The sequence below is a fragment of the Erythranthe guttata genome, chromosome 5, assembly GCF_056151865.1.
Source record: "Erythranthe guttata isolate IM_541 chromosome 5, IM_541, whole genome shotgun sequence".
Classification (NCBI taxonomy): domain Eukaryota; kingdom Viridiplantae; phylum Streptophyta; class Magnoliopsida; order Lamiales; family Phrymaceae; genus Erythranthe; species Erythranthe guttata.
In genome coordinates, this window is record NC_142537.1 from 12,262,406 (window position 1) to 12,283,758 (window position 21,353).

A 21,353-nucleotide genomic window follows, 5' to 3' on the forward strand; every position below is an offset into this window, starting at 1 on the left:
TTAGATTAGGATGTAATATCTTGGAGATTTACAAATCTATATTTAATATATCTCTTGTACGTAACTCCTACCTAATAGGTCTCTTTTCTTGTACAGGGAATTTTCAATCTGACAACTATATAAAGGAAAGCTTTAGACGTCTGTTAGTGCGGCTTTTTTTTGGAGAGAAAGATTTTCTTTTTTTTTTGTGTCGCTCTTCAAGCGTCTTTTTTATCGAGAGAAAAATTCACAGAGAAATTATTATTTGCTCTCGTTTTTATTGCTCCATCGTGATACGTGATTTTCATAGAACATATATCGGCTTCAAGGCTTTGTGGTGAAGACACCAAGATTCAAGGAGTATCACAAGTTTGCTTCTTCTATACAAAAAGAAGATCGGTTCTTCGGGAGAGGGGCTTAAACAGATCTCGGGAGGAGATCGATCCGCCGACTGAGGGATTCAGCGTTGAAGGGAGTTCAACCGTGCGGAGCAAGGGACGTGCTGCAAATTGAAGATTTATAATTCAGCGTAGTATACAAGAACGGCGTCAACAAAGAGGGAGTCTTTGTATTTTGATTAAGTCCTAATATTGTATTCGTAAAACTAAAAATTAGTAAATTTTATTTGCAGGTCCCCGTGGATGTAGGGTACAGTTGTATCCGAACCACATTAAAATTTGTGTCTCGTTTATTTCTGTTTTTACGAACTGTTTCACGAACTGTTGCAACACTTCACGCAACAGTAACGAAAAACTGAATCTGACACAAATAATTTATATCTGCACGAAATAAATTCTAACATATATATATATATATATATATATATATATATATATATATATATATATATATATATATATATATATATATATATATATACACACACACACATTAATTATTATGATTAGGGGCAATTTGCTATAGGTCCCTCTATATTATAGTTTATGTTAATAGATTCAAATCAAAATCTCCATATTTTAATAAATGAAATAAAATGGCATGTTATAGGGAGTCTCCCTATTCCTCCAAAAAATCTAGTTGTTTATTTGGCGCCTGTGTCGGGGTATTTTGCTAACTAAAGTCGGGTTATTTAGACGGAAGATCGTTTCCTCACCATGGTGCGATCAGTGCAATAGAGAAGAAGAATCTGCCCTGCATGTTATATTGCGCTGCCGAGGAATGAAAGCTATTTGGAACTTACCCATTTCGATGCTCTGCACCATCTTGACACTTTGTCCACGTGGAATTGGTTTGCTGACGATCAAAAGTTACTAGGGGCAGAAGAGTTTCTTGTTGCAGTGGTTTTGGCGTGGGATCGACGGAATAAAGAAATCAAAAGAGAAGAAGCTCTCCACGTGGATGAAATGGTGAGCTCGTGTAAGGTTTATCTTGCCACTTTTAAGAGTGCCCAGCTCCAGCCGAATTCAAAGATGCAGACCTTTCATCCAAGCGAGTGGATTCCGCCGTCGCAAGGTCGTGTCAGGGTGAATTTTGAGGCAGCCCTACCACGAGGGCAACAATGGATCTCATTCTTAGAAATAGCTAGGAACGAGGATGGTCGATGCATTGGTTGGAAGGTTGTCAAGAGTCGTGGCAATTTTCAGCCAGTGGAGGGGGAAGCTTTGGCGGCACTCAAAGCCATTTCACGGCCAAGGATAGAGGCTGAGTGATATTGTCATCGAGGGGGATTGTCTTCAAGTTATTAAAGCTCGTCGCGATGGAGAGAATGCGGCTGCTGACTTCGGGGTTGTTGCGGAAGATTGCCAACAAATGGCTCTAGAATTTCAATATTACTCTTTTAATTTCACGAAGCGTTCGGGTAATAAACTAGCCCACACTGTTGCTCAAATTCCTTGTAATAATGTGTTGGAGGATCTTGTTCTTCCACCTAATTTGGCGTATATTGCCTAATAAAGTGCGTTTTTCTCAACAAAAAAATAAAATTTAATTAATTATATTTATATTTTATTCTAACAGAAATACCGTTAATCAAATCACATCAAATTCCTCAAAATCTCTCCACCAAATCAATTTTCCCCCAGCTTCTCTCTTCCAAGTTCTAACTAAAACAGAATAAATTCTTAAAAGAAAAAATATAGTATCTTTTGTACAAACTCAGGTTGTAAAAAAATCACCACCGCCGCAACCGCAGCCGTCGTGCCACCGCTTATGACTCTTTGAAATGCAAATAGCAAACTAATAATTAAAATTTGCATTATTGAATTTTTAAACAACAAACTACCTATAAATTCGGCAGATGTAAATAGCAAAGTGAAAAAGAAAAAAATCAGCATCATCTAATTACAATAAACAAAATGAAAATATGATATGAAATATCTAAATGGAAATAACAACAATGAAAATACAAAACAAAAAAATCATACATATAAAAAAATCAAACAACAACAATAAAATTATAAAAAATACTTTGTCAATGCAAAATTGCAATTTGCAGTCTGTTATAGGTTGGAATTTGCAGTTTATGTTTGTTTAATGCTGCTATTTGATTTTGCCGTTTCAGGTTTTTTTTTTTTTTTTTTTTTTTTTTTTTTTTTTTTTTTTCTTTTTTGCTATTTGCTAAACCAAAATAAAATAGAAAATATAAACATAATTATAAACTCACTACAGATACATACAAAAGGAGTAAAGCAAAAAACTCATTTTTGCAAGCAAGGAGCGATTTATGTTTGTTGACCACTTTTAATTCCTTTCACCGAAAAATCATCTAATAATGTAAAGGTCTCATTTTTTTTTTCTCCATAACATGATCTAAAAAAATAGAATTCCAATGAAAGAAAAAAAAAATCGAACATATGTGATCAAGAAAGGGGTATAGAGAAAGAAAGAAGTTGATCGAAAGAAAAATCGAAAAGATGTTGATCTAAAAGAAAAAAAAAATATCAGAAAAAAAGAGAGAGACACGAGATGGAGAGGGAGAGAAAGATGAGAGATTATATAGGAAGAAAGAGACGTAAAATTGGAGAGAGATGGAGTGATATATGAGATTTGTTTTCTTATTAGTTGAGAATGTTTATGTCCATATACTAATTGTTTTTTTTATTTATATTATTTTCTTGGGCTTAATCCATTTTGAACCCTTGAAATATACTATTTTGACACTTTGCACCCTCGAAACAAATTAATAGCACTTTGCACCCTCGAAACACAATAAATCATGCATAATGCACCCCAAATGAATTTTTAAAGCTAAAAAAATGTAATTTAATATCTTTAGTGATATTTTTTAGGATGCCAAATGTCAAATATATTTTTTATTCATCAATCATTTTGAAACTATAAAGTGCAAAAATAAAAATACATTTCATCAACATATTTAAAAATTATTATTTGCAATAAAAATAAAATATTTTGCGAAAAAAATCATTCAGCTATTCCGTTATCAAGTTATCTGAAAATCATATTTTCTTCCAAATATTTTTACATAACATTTTCAACAAGTTACAATAAAATATACATCAATCGAATAATTCAGTGATGAAAGTTTATTTTATTTGTTTTTGTTAGAAAATATAGTTTTTTTAAATAATCCGGTGTAATTTTTATTTTTTCGCACTTTGTCCGCTCGAAATTATGTTGGAAGTTCAAGAAAATAATAATAATTTTTTTTTTATTTTGTACCGCGAAAAAAAAAACAGCAATGAAAAATGAAATTACCTTTATTATTCAATTCATGGTGCATTGTCAATGATTTTTTGTGTTTTGAGGGTGCAAAGTGCTATTATTATTTTTCGAGGGTGCAAAGTGCCAAAATAGTATATTTCAAGGGTGCAAATTGATATTAAGCCTATTTTCTTGGGTCAAAGGACCTATGTCTATATTCATCTAACAACTAGGATCTTCACTTATATAAGTCCAGAATAAGGGTGTTTAGCTAATTTCCCCTTATAATTATTATCATACTTTACACATTGTACTCTTGATTGGCTTAAAGTCCCTGAGTAATGTTTTTACGGATAACAACTAACAATTCGGTATTGTAGGTGATCGGACAAAAACTATCATATTACATACTACGTTACCCTTACCTGACGTGTATCCCTATAGTTTACTATTTGCGGCCAAATAATAATTAGGGTTTTTTTTAGATGTTATATCTCTTTTGTTAATAAACCAATCACTTTAATATGTCTTATAAATAAAGGTAAACTTAATGTATATGACAAAATGACCCCCAACTCATTAAACATAATTCCTAATTGTAACATCATAACTTCAATTTCATCAATTTTGACCCAAAAAAAAAATTGACCTTTTCTTTTTCAAACTTTTTTTTCCAGAAGTATTACTGTCGTCCGCCGCTAACCGGTGACAGTAATATTACTGAAGTTGGCAGTAAAATTACTGTAAACACAATAATATTACTGGTTAATATTATTTTTCTTGGCTTTTTTTTATTTTGTTTGATTTGTTGACCGGTCAACATAATGCTACTATTGTAATATTACTATGTGGTTGACAGTAAACACAATAAAATTATTGTCAACCACATCAATTTTATTTATTTATTTATTTATTTTGTTTGATTTGTTGATCGGTTAATGTAATAATATTATTGTCTACTATTGTAATATTACTGAGGTTGACGGTAAAGTTACTGTGAATACAATAATATTACTTTCGTTATAGTAATATTACTGTCAACGATAATAATATTACTAATATTACTGTCAGCCACATTAATATTTGTTTTTGGATTTTTTTTTATTTTGTTTGTTTTTTGTCCGGTTAACGTAATAATATTATTGTATACTATTGTAATATTATTGTGGTTGACAGTAAAATTACTTTAAACACAATAATATTACTGTCAAGCACATCAATTTTATTTATTTATCTTTCCGCTTTTTTATTTTCGTTTGATTTGTTGACCGGTCAACGTAATAATATTAATTGTCTACTATTGTAATATATTGTGGTTGACAATAAAATTATTGTAAATATAATAATATTACTGTTGTTATAGTAATATTCCCGTCTACCAAAACAATATTACTGTGATTATTGTTGTTTTAATATTACTGTGCTAGATAGTATTTTTGTTTTTGTATGGTCTTCTTTATCAATAAGTAGCCCAAATGGACTTATTTGTAATAGTCCTTAATAAATAATTGTTCTGTTCAAAATAGTCGTTTTAAATTTTTGAAACACTACTAAAACACGAAATAAATAAATAAATATTAGTTTTATGAAATACATACAATAGGTACCATTGAATGGAAAGATATGAAGGACGAAAAAAATGCATCACTAAAACACAAAAAAATGATAGATAATATTGATGAAAAACTTTGCAAAGCAAAGCAACAGTTGATTGAAAATAGAAAGAGTATTATATTTTTATTTCTTCTGAAGCATGGATTACATATAATAGTATCTTTGAATTCTGATTTTTTTTTTTTAATAACGAGAATTACTACGGCTTAGTAGGAGGAACAAGCTGTTGTCATTGTATATGAGTAGGGTGCAAGACTAACGTAATCGCCAACGTAGTTGATAACGTAGTTATCTGTTCGAATCAATTGTCTTCCGCCGTAAAAGAGGCAGTGACCAGTGTTCCCAATTTGGGAGAGGAGGGTTTGATCGGTACTTATTACTGACCCAAAGTTAGGACACAATAACTGCAACTGAATAATGTCGCAGTTACAAGTGTTGATGATGCTCACCTCCCACTCTGTTTTGGATGCTCACCTCCCACTCTGTTTTGGATTGTACTATGTTTCCTGTCTGCCTCTGTTCGATATGAATCTTGTCCGATGTACATGATGCATCTTGGCTTAAACCTTCGACCAAACAAAGTATTTACATAATTAATAATACAGTAATTGAGAAGAAAAATAAGAATAATAAGAATAAGAATGACAACAACAAAAAAATAATGTGATATGTAGAGCCAAAACTTAGATTTTTTAATTAGAAGGCCTATAATTTGAGAGAATGCGTGAACATAAAACTAGAAGGTCTCTGTGTGGCAATGCCTGGTTGTGTAGATGCTACATCCGTTGAAATACATCGTGTGATCTTGAACCATTAATCTATACATAATAAAAAGCACACACACATGTGTATGTGTGTTTAGTGGGTGGTTATTTTATAGATCTATGATTCAAAACCACCCGATGTGTTACACCAGGTGTAGCATCTCATAAACTGGGGCAGCACCCTGAATGTTTTATGAATATTTAGAGGGAAAAGAAGACAAAATAATGAAATTGACGAAAAATTAAATATAATAAGTGTGAGTTAATATCAGTAAAATTCATTAAACTATATATAAGGTAATGTAAGTTGATTAGTTATTACAATTCTTGGAATATAATACATAAAAATTTGATAGATTCTATGAAGGAAATAAAGGTACATTTGGGAATAATAAGGAAAAGAAAGACACTAAAACAAAGAACTCTGATGATCTGTCCTTCCATCTTCCACTTCAATTTTTCAACTTAACCAACAAAAGTTTAATGCTATATTTTGCTCTTCTCTTTCACCCAAATGTTAATGTCACAATTGCAATTATGTTTACTTTCAATATTATTTATAGAGGAAAATTATCAATTTTAATATATATTATTTAGTATATTTCAGAAATCATATTCTAAATCTTAAGGCCATTTTTGTAATGAAATAATAATGTTTTACAATTTGCATATCTTCATAATTATATATAATTATATAGTATGTAGTCTGTATGACTACCATATTTGTTTTATTTATTTTATTTTTTACAATTATTTTGAATATAATTAATTATGATTGGTAAGTTGTATACAATCCTTGTGATTGATTTAAGTTATATTCAAAATTTTGTGGCATCTTAAGAAACTCATTTATTTTTCATTCTTACAGGCTTTCTTTATTTCTTATGGTTTTGTATATTTTATTTTGTAATCTTCTCAGAGTTTTTAAAAACAATATGCAACTTTTGCAATTATCATAATATTCCCTAATTGGTTTACATTTTTAATAAAAAAATATAATTTATTTTCATAATCCTTTGATTTTCTGTGCAATTTAAAAAATACTGTAAACAATTATATTCTTTTTTGTTAACATTCTATAAATATTATTACTAGAACTGTCCATATTTGTTTTTCAGGGTTACCTTTCATATATTTGTTTTTCTCAATATTTATCTCATTTTATTTGTAGGGAAATTGGCTAGACACCTCTTGTTGTGGACTTATATAGGTGAAGATCCTAGTTGTTGGATGAATACAAGTATATGTCCTTTGACCCAAAAAAATAATATAAATAAAATAAAATAATTAGTATATAAACATAAACAACTCAATTAATAAGGAAATACATCTCATCAGGGGCGGAACCAGGATCAAAATGTAGGGGGGCTAACTAAAATTTTGGGGTTTGATAAAAAAATTTAGATTCACAAAACATTGCAAAAAATAATATATTACGATTTTATCATATTTTAATCATCACAAAAATTCTAAATTAATTCAAATTATTCTAATAATACATTGCACTTAATATTTCGGAGATTCATGGCACGATCTCATCCTTTTTTTTAAAGGCGTTGATAAAAAAAAATTCAAAAGTAAGTAATATTCATAAATTTTATTTAAAATAATACAAGTTTTAACCATCTTATTTTATATTTTATATTAAATATGATATATTTATCTATAATTTATATAAGATTATGGAGAAAAACCAACAAAATAATGGGTTAAGACACATATTTACAAAGACTTTGTGAGGGCCAAAAGTAATATTCAAAAAATATCTAAAAAAAAAAAATTATTCGAGGGTCCCCCCCCCCCCCCCCCATGTACCGGCCAATGCATCTCATATATCACTCCCCCTCCCCCCCCCCCCCCTCTCTCTCTCTCTCTCTCTCTCTCTCTCCAATTTGACGCTTCTCTCTTCCTAGATCTAATTCCTCATCTCTCTCCCTTTATATGTATCTCGTGTCACTCTCTTTCTTTTCAATTTTTTGGTTCTTTCATTTTGAATTCTATTATTTTTGGATTGAAGAAATATTATAGAGAAGAAAAAAAATGGGAGCTTTTTACATTAGGAAATGATTTCTTGGTGAAAGAGTTAAAAGCAGACAACAAATATCGTCCTCCCCCTAAAAAAAATATAATGAATTTTAGAAATCCAAAACCCATCCAAAATTCGCATTGCGTCTTTCGTATGTAGAAACTTCTCATCTTTTGTTGTTAGCAATTTCCGTTTGCAGGTTGGGTTGCGTTTGGTGTTGACATTCGATTCCTCTGGTTTACAATTTTCAATGTATGTTTTAACTTACATTTTACAAACACTTAATTTAATATTTTTGTTGTTTGCAATGTGTTCCATAAACAATTTTTTGTTGATGATTTTTAATGATGCTGATATTTTTTTCTTTTTCAGTTTGTTGTTTACATTTGGCCAAGTTATAGTAGTTTGTTGTTTCCAATTCTCTAATGCAAATTCTGCTGATTATTTTCTTTAGTTTGTTGTTTGCATTTACTGAAATCATATGTAGTTTGTTGTTAGCAATTCAATAATGCAAATTCTAATTTTCAATTTGCTGTTGGACTGAAGTTTATTTAATATCTTATAAGCTTCTAAATCTGATAAGATATGTTAGGAAGTAACAAGTTGTTAGATCTTATATTGAAAACTATTTTGTAAGGTAATATGGAGCTAGTTTATAAGTTACTTTTAGATTATATTAGCTGTTTATGGGTTTAAAAATATAATTTCTTGATATTTTCATAATGAGGTACAAAGTACGAGAACCATTATAATTGTCAAACTTATCTTCCTCTGATACTTTTTAAGTGAAAATCATTATAACATTTAAAATACGGGTAAATCACAAAAAGGCCCATGACAATGATACTTAATTAAAAGAGGGACATCCAACTTTTTTGCTTTTCAATAAATCCAGCTCATTCAAACTTACTTGCAAATAAGGAAAATCCTTTATATATACCAAAATTACCTTCAATTCATTGAAACCCAATTCAACCCCAATTTCATGATTTACACCCCAATTTAGTCTAATTTATTCAATTAACCAATTTTAACCCTAATTTCAATTTTGACCCGCCACCACCGAGATCGCCGGTCGCCGCCATTGACCACCGTTGACCCCAGTCTTCGACGTTGATTTTTTTTTTTTTTTTTTTTTTTCTTAAAAAAAATATTTTAATTAATATTACTGTCTTGGCTGCTAAATTACTGTCTCCGGCAGTTATTTAACTGTCGGAGACAGTAATTTAACTGTTAATTGACTTTTTTTTTTCTACAAAAATATTTTAATTAATATTACTGTATTCGTTGCTAAATTACTGTCTCCAGCAGTTATTTAACTGTTAGAGACAGTAATTTAACTGTTAATTGACTTTTTTATTTTAAAAAAATATTTTTAATAAATATTATTGTATTCGTTACTAAATTACTGTCTCCAGATAATATTAATTAAAAATAATTTTTTTTAAATGAAAAAGTCAATTAACAGTTAAATTATTGTCTCCGATAGTTAAATAACTGATGGAGACAGTAATTTAACTGTTAATTGACTTTTTTTTTTAAAAAAAAATTCTTAAAAAAAATTATTTTAATTAATATTACTGCCTTGGTTGCTAAATTACTGCCTCCAACAGTAATTTAATTGTCTTAGACAATAATATTAATAATATTACTGTTTGGGAAAATAATATTCATAATATTACTGTCCCAAACAGTAATATTACTGTCTGAGACAATAATTTAGTAGCCAAGACAATAATATTAATTAAAATATTTTATTTCTTAGAAAAAAATTCAAAAAAAAAAAGTCAACGCCGAAGACCGACAGTCAACGGTGGTTGACCGGCCGGAAAAAAAATTTCAGGAAAAAAAAAAGTTTTCAAAAAAATAAAAGAAAAAAACAGTCAACGCCGGAATCTGGCCGGAAAAAAAAAATTCAAAAAATAATTATTTTCTGAAAAAAAAAATTTGGAGGTTAATGTGATATATTTGTTTAAATCCGGGATCAATGTGTAATATTAAGGAAGTTAGAGCATAATGGATGGAATTGATAAGAATTATATTATAGAGGGTATTTTAGACTAAAGACATGCAGATCTTTTTAATTGAGAGACTGTTTTTTTTTTTTTCTGGACCAAAATGCATATAAGTCCCGTATGATGGGCACTTTTGCCCTTCACCCTTAAAATACTTCACTCTAAAATAAAGATTAATATAAACTATTTATTAAATAATTTTGTTTTGATCTTTATATTACATTTGAATATATTTTAAATTTTATTAATCGTAATAGAATATTTAAAGAAACAATTTATGAAAGTATCAATCCTCACCCCATTAATATATTAAATTCGGAAAAAAGCATTTTTTGTTTTGTAAATATAATTTAGGGGATAGTACAGTTTGCACAACTGAACTATGGGATATGTCACAAATACCGCCCCCTGTACTACGAAACGTAACAAAATGGTCCCTCCATTTGCCATTCCGTTCGTTTTTGCTGATGTGGCGGGTTGAACTTTTCTTTTTCACATATTAAACTTTCAATTGGTTTTTCCCAACAAGTTTTGCCAAAAGAAAATGAAAAACAAGAATTGGAAAAGAAATTAAGAAATGTACAAAATAGTTGGAGAACCAAGAAAACAAATTCGATACAACATCAACACATCAACTGGGACTTCCATGAAATTACTCAACAAACAAGTAAAAAACATAAAAATAAAAATTCGCACCGATAACTAAAGAATTGAAAGACTAAATATTCCTCCGATAATTCATCACAATTTTTCTACCACAGTTAATTACACCAAAACATAAAAAAAAAAAAAAAAAAAAAAAAAAAAAAAAACTCAAATGTAATCAAGAATCGTAGAAACAAATCATAAGAATATTCAACAAAACGTCAGCACGTTGAAAATCAAAAACCAGAGCATGATCATGTTACCAAAACCCACAAACATAAAATAGAGAAATCACCACGACGAATGCCTATACGCCACACAAAATTTATAAACGCAGAAAAAAGCAAAACGGAAGAGCCATCCATACCTTTCATACAAATCGGGAAAGAAGAAACGCGGAGTATGGTCCAAGAAAAATACTATAAATGAGCTTGAAAAATCAAGAATTTCTACGTCGGAGGAGTGTTGGTTTAGGAGAGATTATCGAATTGCAGTGAGAATGCCACTTTTTGGGGCAAGGGCTGGTTTTCGTTAAGCTTAAAGTGGGTTCTGGTTTTCTATTGAGATTTGAGAGGGAGATGATTACATTCTTGGTGATGATAGCACGTCAGTTTGCAGCATCAAAATAATTAGGGTAAATATGTAAATGCTCATTATTATTAAAGGTGTTAAAAATCTAACATTTCACCGTTAAAGTCACTAAGTCAGGGGATAATTTGATAAATTTTGTAGTTTATGGAGGGTGTTTGTAACAAGTACTATAGTTCAGGGGTGCAAACTGTACTTTCCCTTATAATTTATTACTGATGTAATACGAATATTTTTGGATTTATATACATATATAGACATAAAGAATAATTCATTTATGATTATTATGATAATTCTTGTAATGGTCCATGTAACGTTGTAATGTGTGTTTTATTGCTCGGCACATAGGAGTTCGACCGTTATTTCCAAGTATGTATAGTTTTCAATCTTAAGCAAATTCTAAAGAAGTCATCGTGTTATGCATATTAGGAAAACCCTCTATAATATATTTTTGTTTAGCACGCAACCCTCTAAATTGTGTGATTTTAGGGGTAGTCAAACAAAAATTGCAGTATAGGGCAACTTTTTTATAATATTAATAATACTACTAGAATTGTTTTTCCTGTGCAATGCACAAGATAGTATTTTAAAAGTGAAAATTAAAGAATAAAAAGGTGTTTCTTAGGTTGCGGTAGCATTAATTACTTTTGTATTTTTTTTAGGGGAAACTACAGTTTACACCCCTGAACTATGGGGTCTGTCACAAACAACCCCCTGAACTACAAAACGTAACAAAATGGCCACTCCGATTTTTGGTCAAACGTTAGAAAATTAACACCGTTAGTTTTTCTGGGCAATTACTTAATTACCTTTAAATGTATTTAATTTAAAAAGTTAGACTAGTCTATTCTTCTCCTCTTCAACATGTCAATGGTATCACTGAGCTAACGTTAATGGGCACGCTTCTTCCCATCTAAAATAAACCCAAAACTTCAATGGTTCCATCACACGTCGGCCGGGATTCTTCCCACAATCGCCGCCTCTTCCGATCCCAAATCTCCAGTCCCCAGCAAACACATTCCCACCAACGAAGATTTATCCTCGTATCTCCCCTCGCTGGAATTTTTCCCTGCTCCGGCATCCAAACTGCCCCTTGTCGATTACTTTCATAGGGGAGTATTCATCCTTGTATCTCCCCTCGACGAAAATTTTCCCCGCTCCGGCATCCAAACTGCCCCTCGTCGTTTACTATCACAGCGCATGAGAGGATTCCTCCTAGGCAGCGGTCACACAATCATGTTTAACGCCTTTTGTTACCTTCTCAAATCGCCGACGAAATTCCGGTGTTGGTTGTCTCCGTCGATAACCACCACCGACGAGTGGCTAACCAATAGCGCTGATTTCTGTAATAATTTTCTGATGGGATCCAACACCAACATAAATATCGTGTATCAAAGTTTGCGAGAGAGAGAACAAAAATATTGATTAACTGATTGGGGTACTTGGAGGCAAAGTTTTACAATTTTTTGAATTTTGTTTTGGTTTAATTTAGTGTATTTATTGGTAAAATATGAATTAAATAATTTATTTTTTTTGTAATTAAATTATGTATATTTATAAATATTTATTATAAGAACATGTGCGTTCATACAAGGATGTGTATATATACAGTATATCAAGAGAGAGAGATACATATGTAGCATATTGAGGTTAAAAAGGTCAAAATATGTTGCAGCTACAAAAGTAATTAAAAAAAGGACAAAGTCAACTCGCCACATCATCATACACAAACGGATTTGAAACCGATGGGCCATTTTGTTACGTTTTGTAGTTCAAGGGGGTGTTTGTGACAACACACATAGTTCAAGGGTGCAAACTGTACTTTCCATTTTTTTTTTTTATAAAAATTAGAGTAAACACATAAGTATATAGCGCAATAAATCCCATATAATTTTTTTTTTGTTTTATTTTAGAGAAATAAAGTTCATATTTGGCTACTCTGCATTTTAACCAAAGATATTGCCTTTTGGAACAGCTATCAGGCAAGTTTTTACATCTGTGTTGGCCATAATGAATTGTTGGGAGATGACAATGCACACATATTCATATGATCCCGCAATAATTATCGGAAAAGAAAAGTAGTATTGGAGATATTAATATTAAATAATATATTTCACTAATGTCTTCAGTTTTTTGTTGAGATGGTCATTCGATATCAAAGTCAAACCCAATGAAAGGTCCTGAGTTTGAATCCTACTGCCACCCAATTCAAATATTTCAAGTGCAAGGCTTCAAATGTAATTCATCTGCTCTTGAGGGGGTGTATTGAAGATATTAATATTAAATAATACATTTCACTAATCGGTTAAACTTTTTGTTGAGATGGTCATTCAACAAGTAGTACTTCATAACATCAAATAAAATGTTTAAGAACAATTCAAAAGCACTATTGATATTATCCCACTAGTCTTACCAAATGCCAATTCATTGCACAACGTACTAATTTATAATCCTTACTTACCACTCTCATTGATCAGTTAAAGAATCATTACAGAACAAGGCCATGGAACCAGTCGACTCTGTCTCCCAATTTCGATCATTGAAGTATTCAATATCAGGTAACTGGGAAGGTTGAGGAGGAATTTGCAAATTTTCGATTTCCCCTTGGAGCATTTTTAAAACTTCACTCATTGACGGGCGATCAGTTGGGCTCATTTGTATGCACCACAATCCAACTATTGTCATCTTTCTTCTCATTTTTCTTGCATTGTCGTCGTCATCGTCATCATCGTCATAGTCATTTTTATCGGCATTTCCAATTTCGATGTCGTTTCCTTCATTCAAGTGATCATAAATCCAATATGGGAAATATTGGCTAGATTTGTTGTCATTATGCCTCGTACCTCTATTTAGCCCTAACATTTCCATCAATAACATTCCAAAGCTATAAACATCGGCCTTGTAAGAAACACGACCAATGCTTCTATTCATCAGTTCAGGAGCCACATACCCTATTGTTCCCCTAACTGCAGTGAGAGTCACCGTTGTATTCTCCGTTGAATAAGACTTTGTGAGTCCAAAATCGGAGATTTTGGGTGTGAAATTATCATCTAGAAGTATGTTGTGAGGCTTTATGTCGAAATGTAGGATTTGGATGTTACATCCTATGTGCAAATATTCAATTCCACGAGCTACTCCAATTGCAATCTCAAACTTCCTCGCCAAGCTAAGCCAATTACTCGTCTCTTTACTAAATAAGTACTTCTCGAGGGAGCCGTTAGGCATGAAGTCATAGACAAGGGCGCGTTTGGATCTTTCTGCACAATATCCGACAAGTTTAACCACATTTACATGATGGATCCTTCCAATCGTCGCAACTTCATTGATGAATTCTTGCCCATTTGCTCTAGTCTTGTTGAGTAGTTTGACGGCTACATCATGGCCGCTTCGAAGTTTCCCTTTGTAAACCGAACCACAACCCCCTTCGCCTAGTTTTTCACGAAAACCTCTTGTCATTTTTCTTATGTCTGAGTAGGAATATCGAATTGTTGTGAGACTTGTGTTACTTTGCAGGAACGCTTCTATTGTACTAAACAATGACAAATGCCTTTTTCGAAATTTAATGATCAGAAGCACAAACAAGGAAGGCAATCCAATTAAGATCCTCAGTCCTAGGCAGGTCGTAAGTATACAACCTGAAAGAAATATAACAAGACAACAATCATTAATACAAGTGAAGGACTCAAAGATATTACCGAAATATACATATATATATATGGGGTCATTACAAATAAGCTTATCAATGAGTACTTATTCATAAAAAGATCCAATAAAAAACTTCTTTACCAATAAGTCCACACATGGTCCAGATTTTTGTAGAGGACTAAAATAGCCCCTCATACTTTAATATGCTCCAATTTCATCCTTAACTTAATTTAACTTCAATTTGACCCCAAATTTCACAAATTATTCAATTTTGACCCAATTGTTTTCCCGCTGGATTCCGGCGTTGACCGGCGGTCAACGCCGGCATTGACTTTCATTTTTTTTTCTCTTCTTCCGGATTTTTTGGCCAGTCTCCGGCGTTGACTTTTTCGATTTTTTTTTTTTATTTTTTTATTTTTATATTTTTTTATTTTTGGAACATTTTTTTTTCATTTAAACAACAATATTGCTGTGATTGACAGTAATATTAACTATATTACTGTTAGTTACAGTAAAATTAACTAAACTACATTTTAACACAGTAATATTGCTATATTAATCTCTAGCATAGTAATATTAACACAACAAAACTCATTATTATTGTGTAATAGAGTAATATTACTATGTTGATCGTTCAACAAATGTAAACATAATAAAAAGCCAAAAGAATTAATATTACTATGAGTGACAGTAACATTCCAATAACAACAGTAATATTACCGTCATCCACAATAATATTACAATAGTAGACAGTAATTTTATTACGTTACTCCGTGAATAAATGTGGTTGACAACAATATTACTATAACAACAGTAATATTACCATCAACCACAGTAATATTATTGTGTTTACAGTAATATTACAATAATAGACAGTAATATTATTACGTTATTCCGTGAATAACTCAAACAAAACTAAAAACCAAAAAAAAAATATTGATGTTGTTGACAGTAATATTATTGTGTTTACAGTTATTTTACTGTCAACAACAGTAATATAATTACGTTGACTTGTCAACAAATCAAAAAAAATAAAAAAAAATAACAAAAAATAAAAAATAATAATATTACATTAATTTGCTGCCAACGGCAGCACAATTACATAAATGTATTGTCAACGGCAGTACAATTACGTTAATTAACTGTCAATAAAGTATAATTACGTTAATTTACTGTCAGTGACAGCACAATTACGGTCAACGTTTAGCGGCTAGCTAACGTATAAAAAAAAAAAAAAAAAAAGAAAAGAAAACACTAAAAAAAATCAACGCCGGAGACCGCCGGTCAATGCCGGAAACCAGCGAAACAATCCGGAAGGAAAAAAAAAACAAAAAAAAGTCAACGCCGGAGACCGGCGAAAAAATCCAGAAGAAAAAAAAAATCGAAAAGTCAACGCTGGAATCCGGCAGCAAAAAATTTTGTTTTTGAAAAAAAAAAAGTCAAAATTGAATTTTTGTGGTCAAAATTGGATTTTTGTGGACAAAATTAATTAAATTGAGGTTACAATTAAAAATTGGGTATAAAAGGTTGGGGCTAATATTGGCATATACATGAATGTTTCCTTTGTTTATAATAAATGTTAAAGAGATATACCCCATAAATCTAGAATAATAAACATGCTTGGTTGGGTACTTATACACAAAATCTGCTATATGGTTGGTAGAGAGTAATTAAATATAAACTGCTACATTTAAAATACTAAATAGTATAAAGTAATTAGAAAAGTGTCCCGCGCAAGGCACATACACTATCTAGTACATTAAGTTCGTGAATCAATAATCTCATGTAAAGTAAATTTGTACTTATATTCTCTTTTAGATATTTAATATTTAAAAAAATGGGAAAAAACAGTTTTCATCCATAAACATTTGATCCCCATATTCACAAAAAATACATTTGGTCCTTTATGTTTCAAAAGTTCAACACTTATAATCATTTCAGTCAAATTTTCTTTAGCACTAATGGAATTAAGTGTGCCTTTCACTCACTTAGCTAATGGACTAATAGTAAATTGACGGAAATTGCCAGAAGTGTTTCGCTTTGCTACAGAAGTGCGAGGAATACGAAGAAAGACCATGAATAAGATAGCAATGACAAATAAAAATTCAACATTCATCTATGACGTTTTCCGTCACGATAGAACTGAGCAAAAGAAGGAGAAATACCAAACAAACCAACAATATCGCTTTGATACCATATTACAATACTTGGAAAAGTTTCATGATTAAATTTAATTTGAGCATTATCATCTATTGGGCATCCATACAAAGATTCCACAAAGTAAATGACAGTAAACCTCAATAATATTGAATTATTGAAGAGGTCTACTGACATGCCAAATAAAGAACAAAAAAGAAGATAAAGGAATCACAAAGATTACATATCAGTCTTCTTATTCCACAATATACACCAAAGATTCCACTACGGAATCTACCAACACCATCAAAGTACCACACTAAACCTTGTTTCATCTAGACACGGCCATGGGCCGGTTCACTCCGGTTCGCGGTTCATTTTATTCGGAACCGGAATCGGCCCGTATTATACATGGTTCGGCGGGCCGCCCCGGCCCGCCAGTTCACTCCGGTTCCAGGCCTATCCGGGCCGGCCCGAAAATTTTTATTTATATATATATATATATATATATATATATATATATATATATATATATATATATATATATATATATATATATATATATATATATATATATATATATATATATATATATATATATATATATATATATATATATATTGAAAATTCTTGTTGGATAAATAAATTAAATAATTACATTTAAATAGGAAAAAAAAATAAAATAAAATAAATAAAAGGACTTGAACTTAATTTTGTAGGAAAAAATGGGGTGTGAGGGTATTTATAGGAAAAAAATGGGGATTCAAAAAAGAACAAATAGCGGCCGATTCACCGGGCCGGTTCACTAGGCCGGTTCAACTTTTTAAAGCTTTTTTCAACTTTTTTTAAGGGGTCATTACAAATAAGTCCATCAATGAGTACTTATTCATACAGAGATCCAGACAAAAAACTCATTTACAAATAAGTCCACACATGGTCCAGATTTTTGTAAAAGACTAAAATAGCCCCTCATACATTAATATGCTTCAATTTCATCCTAACTTAATTTAACCTCAATTTGACTCCAAATTTCACAAATTATTCAATTTTGACCCGAAACTTTTTTTTTTTTCAAAAAATGTTTTTTTTCAAAAAAACATTTTTGCAGTCGGATTCCGGCGTTGACTTTTTTTTTTCGTCCGATTTTTTTCGCCGGTTTCCGGCGTTGATTTTTTTTTCGTTTAAACAACAATATTGTTGTGATTGGCAATAATATTAACTATATTAATGTCAAACACAGTAAAATTAACTAAACTACAGTTTAACACAACAATATTGCTATATTAATCTTTAGCACAGTAATATTAACACAACAAAACTCATTATTATTGTGTAATAGAGTAATATTACTATGTTGACCGTTTAACAAATGTAAACATAATAAAAAGCCAAAAGAATTAATATTACTGTGAGTGACAGTACGATTACTATAACAACAGTAATATTACCGTCAACCATAGCAAAATTACAATAATAGACAGTAATATTATTACGTTACTCCGTGAATAACTCAAACAAAACAAAAAATCCAAAAAAATAATAATATTGATGTTGTTGACAATAATATTATTGTGTTTACAGTTATTTTACCGTCAACGACAGTAATATAATTACGTTGACTTGTCAACAAATCAAACAAAATAAAAAAAATAACAAAAAATAAAAAATAATAATATTACGTTAATTTACTGTCTACGGCAGACCAATTACATAAATGTATTGTCAACGTCAGTATAATTACGCTAATTAACTGTCATTGACAGTATAATTACGTTAATTTACTGTCAGTGACAGCACAATAACGGTCAACGTTTAGCGGCGGACGTAAAAAAAAAATAAAAAAAAAACACTCAAAAAAGTCAACGCCGGAATCCGGCGGCGGAAAAAAACGGACCAGCAAAAAAAAAGAAGTCAACGCCGGAAACCGGCGAAAAAATCCGGAAGAAAATAAAAATAATAAATAATTCGAAAAGTCAATGCCAAAATCCGGCGGCAATTTTTTTTTTTTTTTGAAAAACAAAAGTCAAAATTGGAGTTTTGTGGTCAAAATTGAATTTTTATGGACAAAATTGATTAAATTGGGGTTACAATTAAGAATTGGGTATAAAGGGTTGGGGAAATATTGTCATATACATGAATGTTTCATTTATTTATAATAAATATTAAAGGGATGGGCTTATTGGTGAAAGAGATATAACCCCTAAACCTAAAATAATAAAGATGCTTGGTTGGTGACTAATGTACAAAAACCCCTTTTTAATTTTCTTTGTTAAATTTGGGTGAACCGCCGGCCGGCTTGACGGTTCACAGTTCACCTATTTCTAGAACCGGGGCCGACCCGAGGTACACAGGCCGGTTCACAGTTACGGGACCGGGCCGGTTTCGGGCCAAAAACTGGCCCATGGCCGTGTCTAGTTTCACCCAGAAATCCACAAAGGGGAGCACATAATAAACACTCAAAGCTTACACACTCACCAAAATCATATCCCAAACTCAAAGCTCACACACTCACCAAAATCATATCTCAAACCCAATATGCACACCCAATATATGTGGGCCTCCAATCAAATATAACTAGTGGAGACTGTATTGGAGAGTCAAAATCAACCTCTACCATTTCATTTGTTATCTTACTGGGCTAACTTAAGTATACTAGACCTTTCACTTAATGTGATGTGCTTACCCATCACATTATTTAGGCCAGAAACCACTACATCCTCTCATAGTGGTATCCTATTTTAATTTTTATTTCTTTAAAATATTTTTATAGGTGTATGAGTATGAGATTGTAATATATCCAAAATAAGCTGCGTAAATGATCACTTAATTAAATAGAAAACACAAGCAAGTTGCAGAATTCTTACCAATAATCACATACAAGGCCTGAAGTAGCACCCAAAGTTGACCTACATTCATAAGAGTAATAAGAATTAAAAATTCTAAGAAACTTTTCAATCTAATTTTGAAATTGCAAACTGTAATGGAATTATTTATATTTAAGCTGAAGTACCAATCAATTGTTTTTTAAGACAGGTAGCAGTTTCCCCATTTAATCCGCAATCTTCACAGCGATCACCACATAGCACAATGAACCATGAAAGTTCAAACCCATAAACCAGACAACTATGCGCTTGTGAGAGATTCGACAACGTATCGCTTTTCATATTTAAAGAAGTCATCACCATCAGATCTATTCTGCACAAATCCATTACATACGATCCGTTCAACGCGCCCAACTTTACGTAACTGTATTTGCTGTCTGAACAGTGAGAAGTATCCAGAACATGTGGATATTGACTATTGTTGACCACCGGATCATAAGGGCAGCTGACAAAAGTCATAGGCCATGTTATCGCAGGGCTTTTTCTATCGTATCTTTTGATGCTGTAAGTATAACCGGAACCAACAAAATCGGAACCAGATAGAGAGTGTTTGGGGAAAGAGCAATTGTCGCCATTCTGTACAGCAGCATCGGTAAGACGGATTGTGTAGTTGTGGTAATTGATTACTTTGATGAGGTATTTTTGAGAATTGAGATATAGTGAAGTTGTATTGTTTTCGCACGATAGTTCGTATTTGGGATGGCCGCAGTGTTTCGGATCGGTATTGAGTCTGAAAGGATAGCTAATATTGCGAATTTCGCCGCACGAAGAAGGATCACATGGTTTAGGATTAGGATTATTATTATTATTATTAATTTTCTTTCCATTGGATGTATGTAATTGGGTGATGATCCAGTAACAAAAGCATTTCAGAAGGAGTTTTTGCTGGAGCATAGTTTTCAAGTATGTGTAATTTGTGATTTGTGAATTCTCCAAGAGTCTTGATTCTAGTAATGAAGGAAATAGTCAACCATGTGATTTAGTACTCTCGAGGTCAAATTACCAATTGACATTTTTTTATGATTTTTCCAACAACTCTCTTTCTATTTATTTCCATTTCTTTGTGATTGAATTTTTCTTAAGAGAATGTTCATTTTTTTAGTTATATTTATCAATTTATCTACCAAATCATGCGACTTTCTTCACTTGGGTGACTTTGATCGTTAAATTAATATTAGCATCTCATCATATTAAACGGATAATAGGAGTTTTTATGAGAAATTCCGCCACCACTAACATTTATTAATCTACGTCATCTGTTTTTTTCTCAATTAAGTCCACATTTTCAACATTTATCACAAACAATGGTAAATCTGATATTTCTATGACAGAATTAATTACTACAAACCCTTTAAACATAATTCCTAATAAAAAACCATAAATTTGTTGAGAAACTAATAAACAATATACAAGAAGTAGAGAGACAAAGTAGGGAGAA

The 21,353-nt window shown here is 31.4% G+C and overlaps 1 protein-coding gene across 1 annotated transcript; it reads right to left on the reverse strand.

Moving 5' to 3' along the window:
• Positions 1–13,524: 13,524 nt before the first annotated feature.
• Positions 13,525–20,809, reverse strand: LOC105963510 (LEAF RUST 10 DISEASE-RESISTANCE LOCUS RECEPTOR-LIKE PROTEIN KINASE-like 2.5). The gene is made up of 3 exons (XM_088817966.1): positions 20,065–20,809; positions 19,898–20,020; positions 13,525–14,887 (listed from the first exon to the last, which is right to left on the reverse strand). The coding sequence occupies exons 1-3, from the start codon at positions 20,807–20,809 to the stop codon at positions 13,719–13,721; spliced, it is 2,037 nt and encodes a 678-aa protein (XP_088674092.1). The 3' UTR covers positions 13,525–13,718.
• Positions 20,810–21,353: the final 544 nt, after the last annotated feature.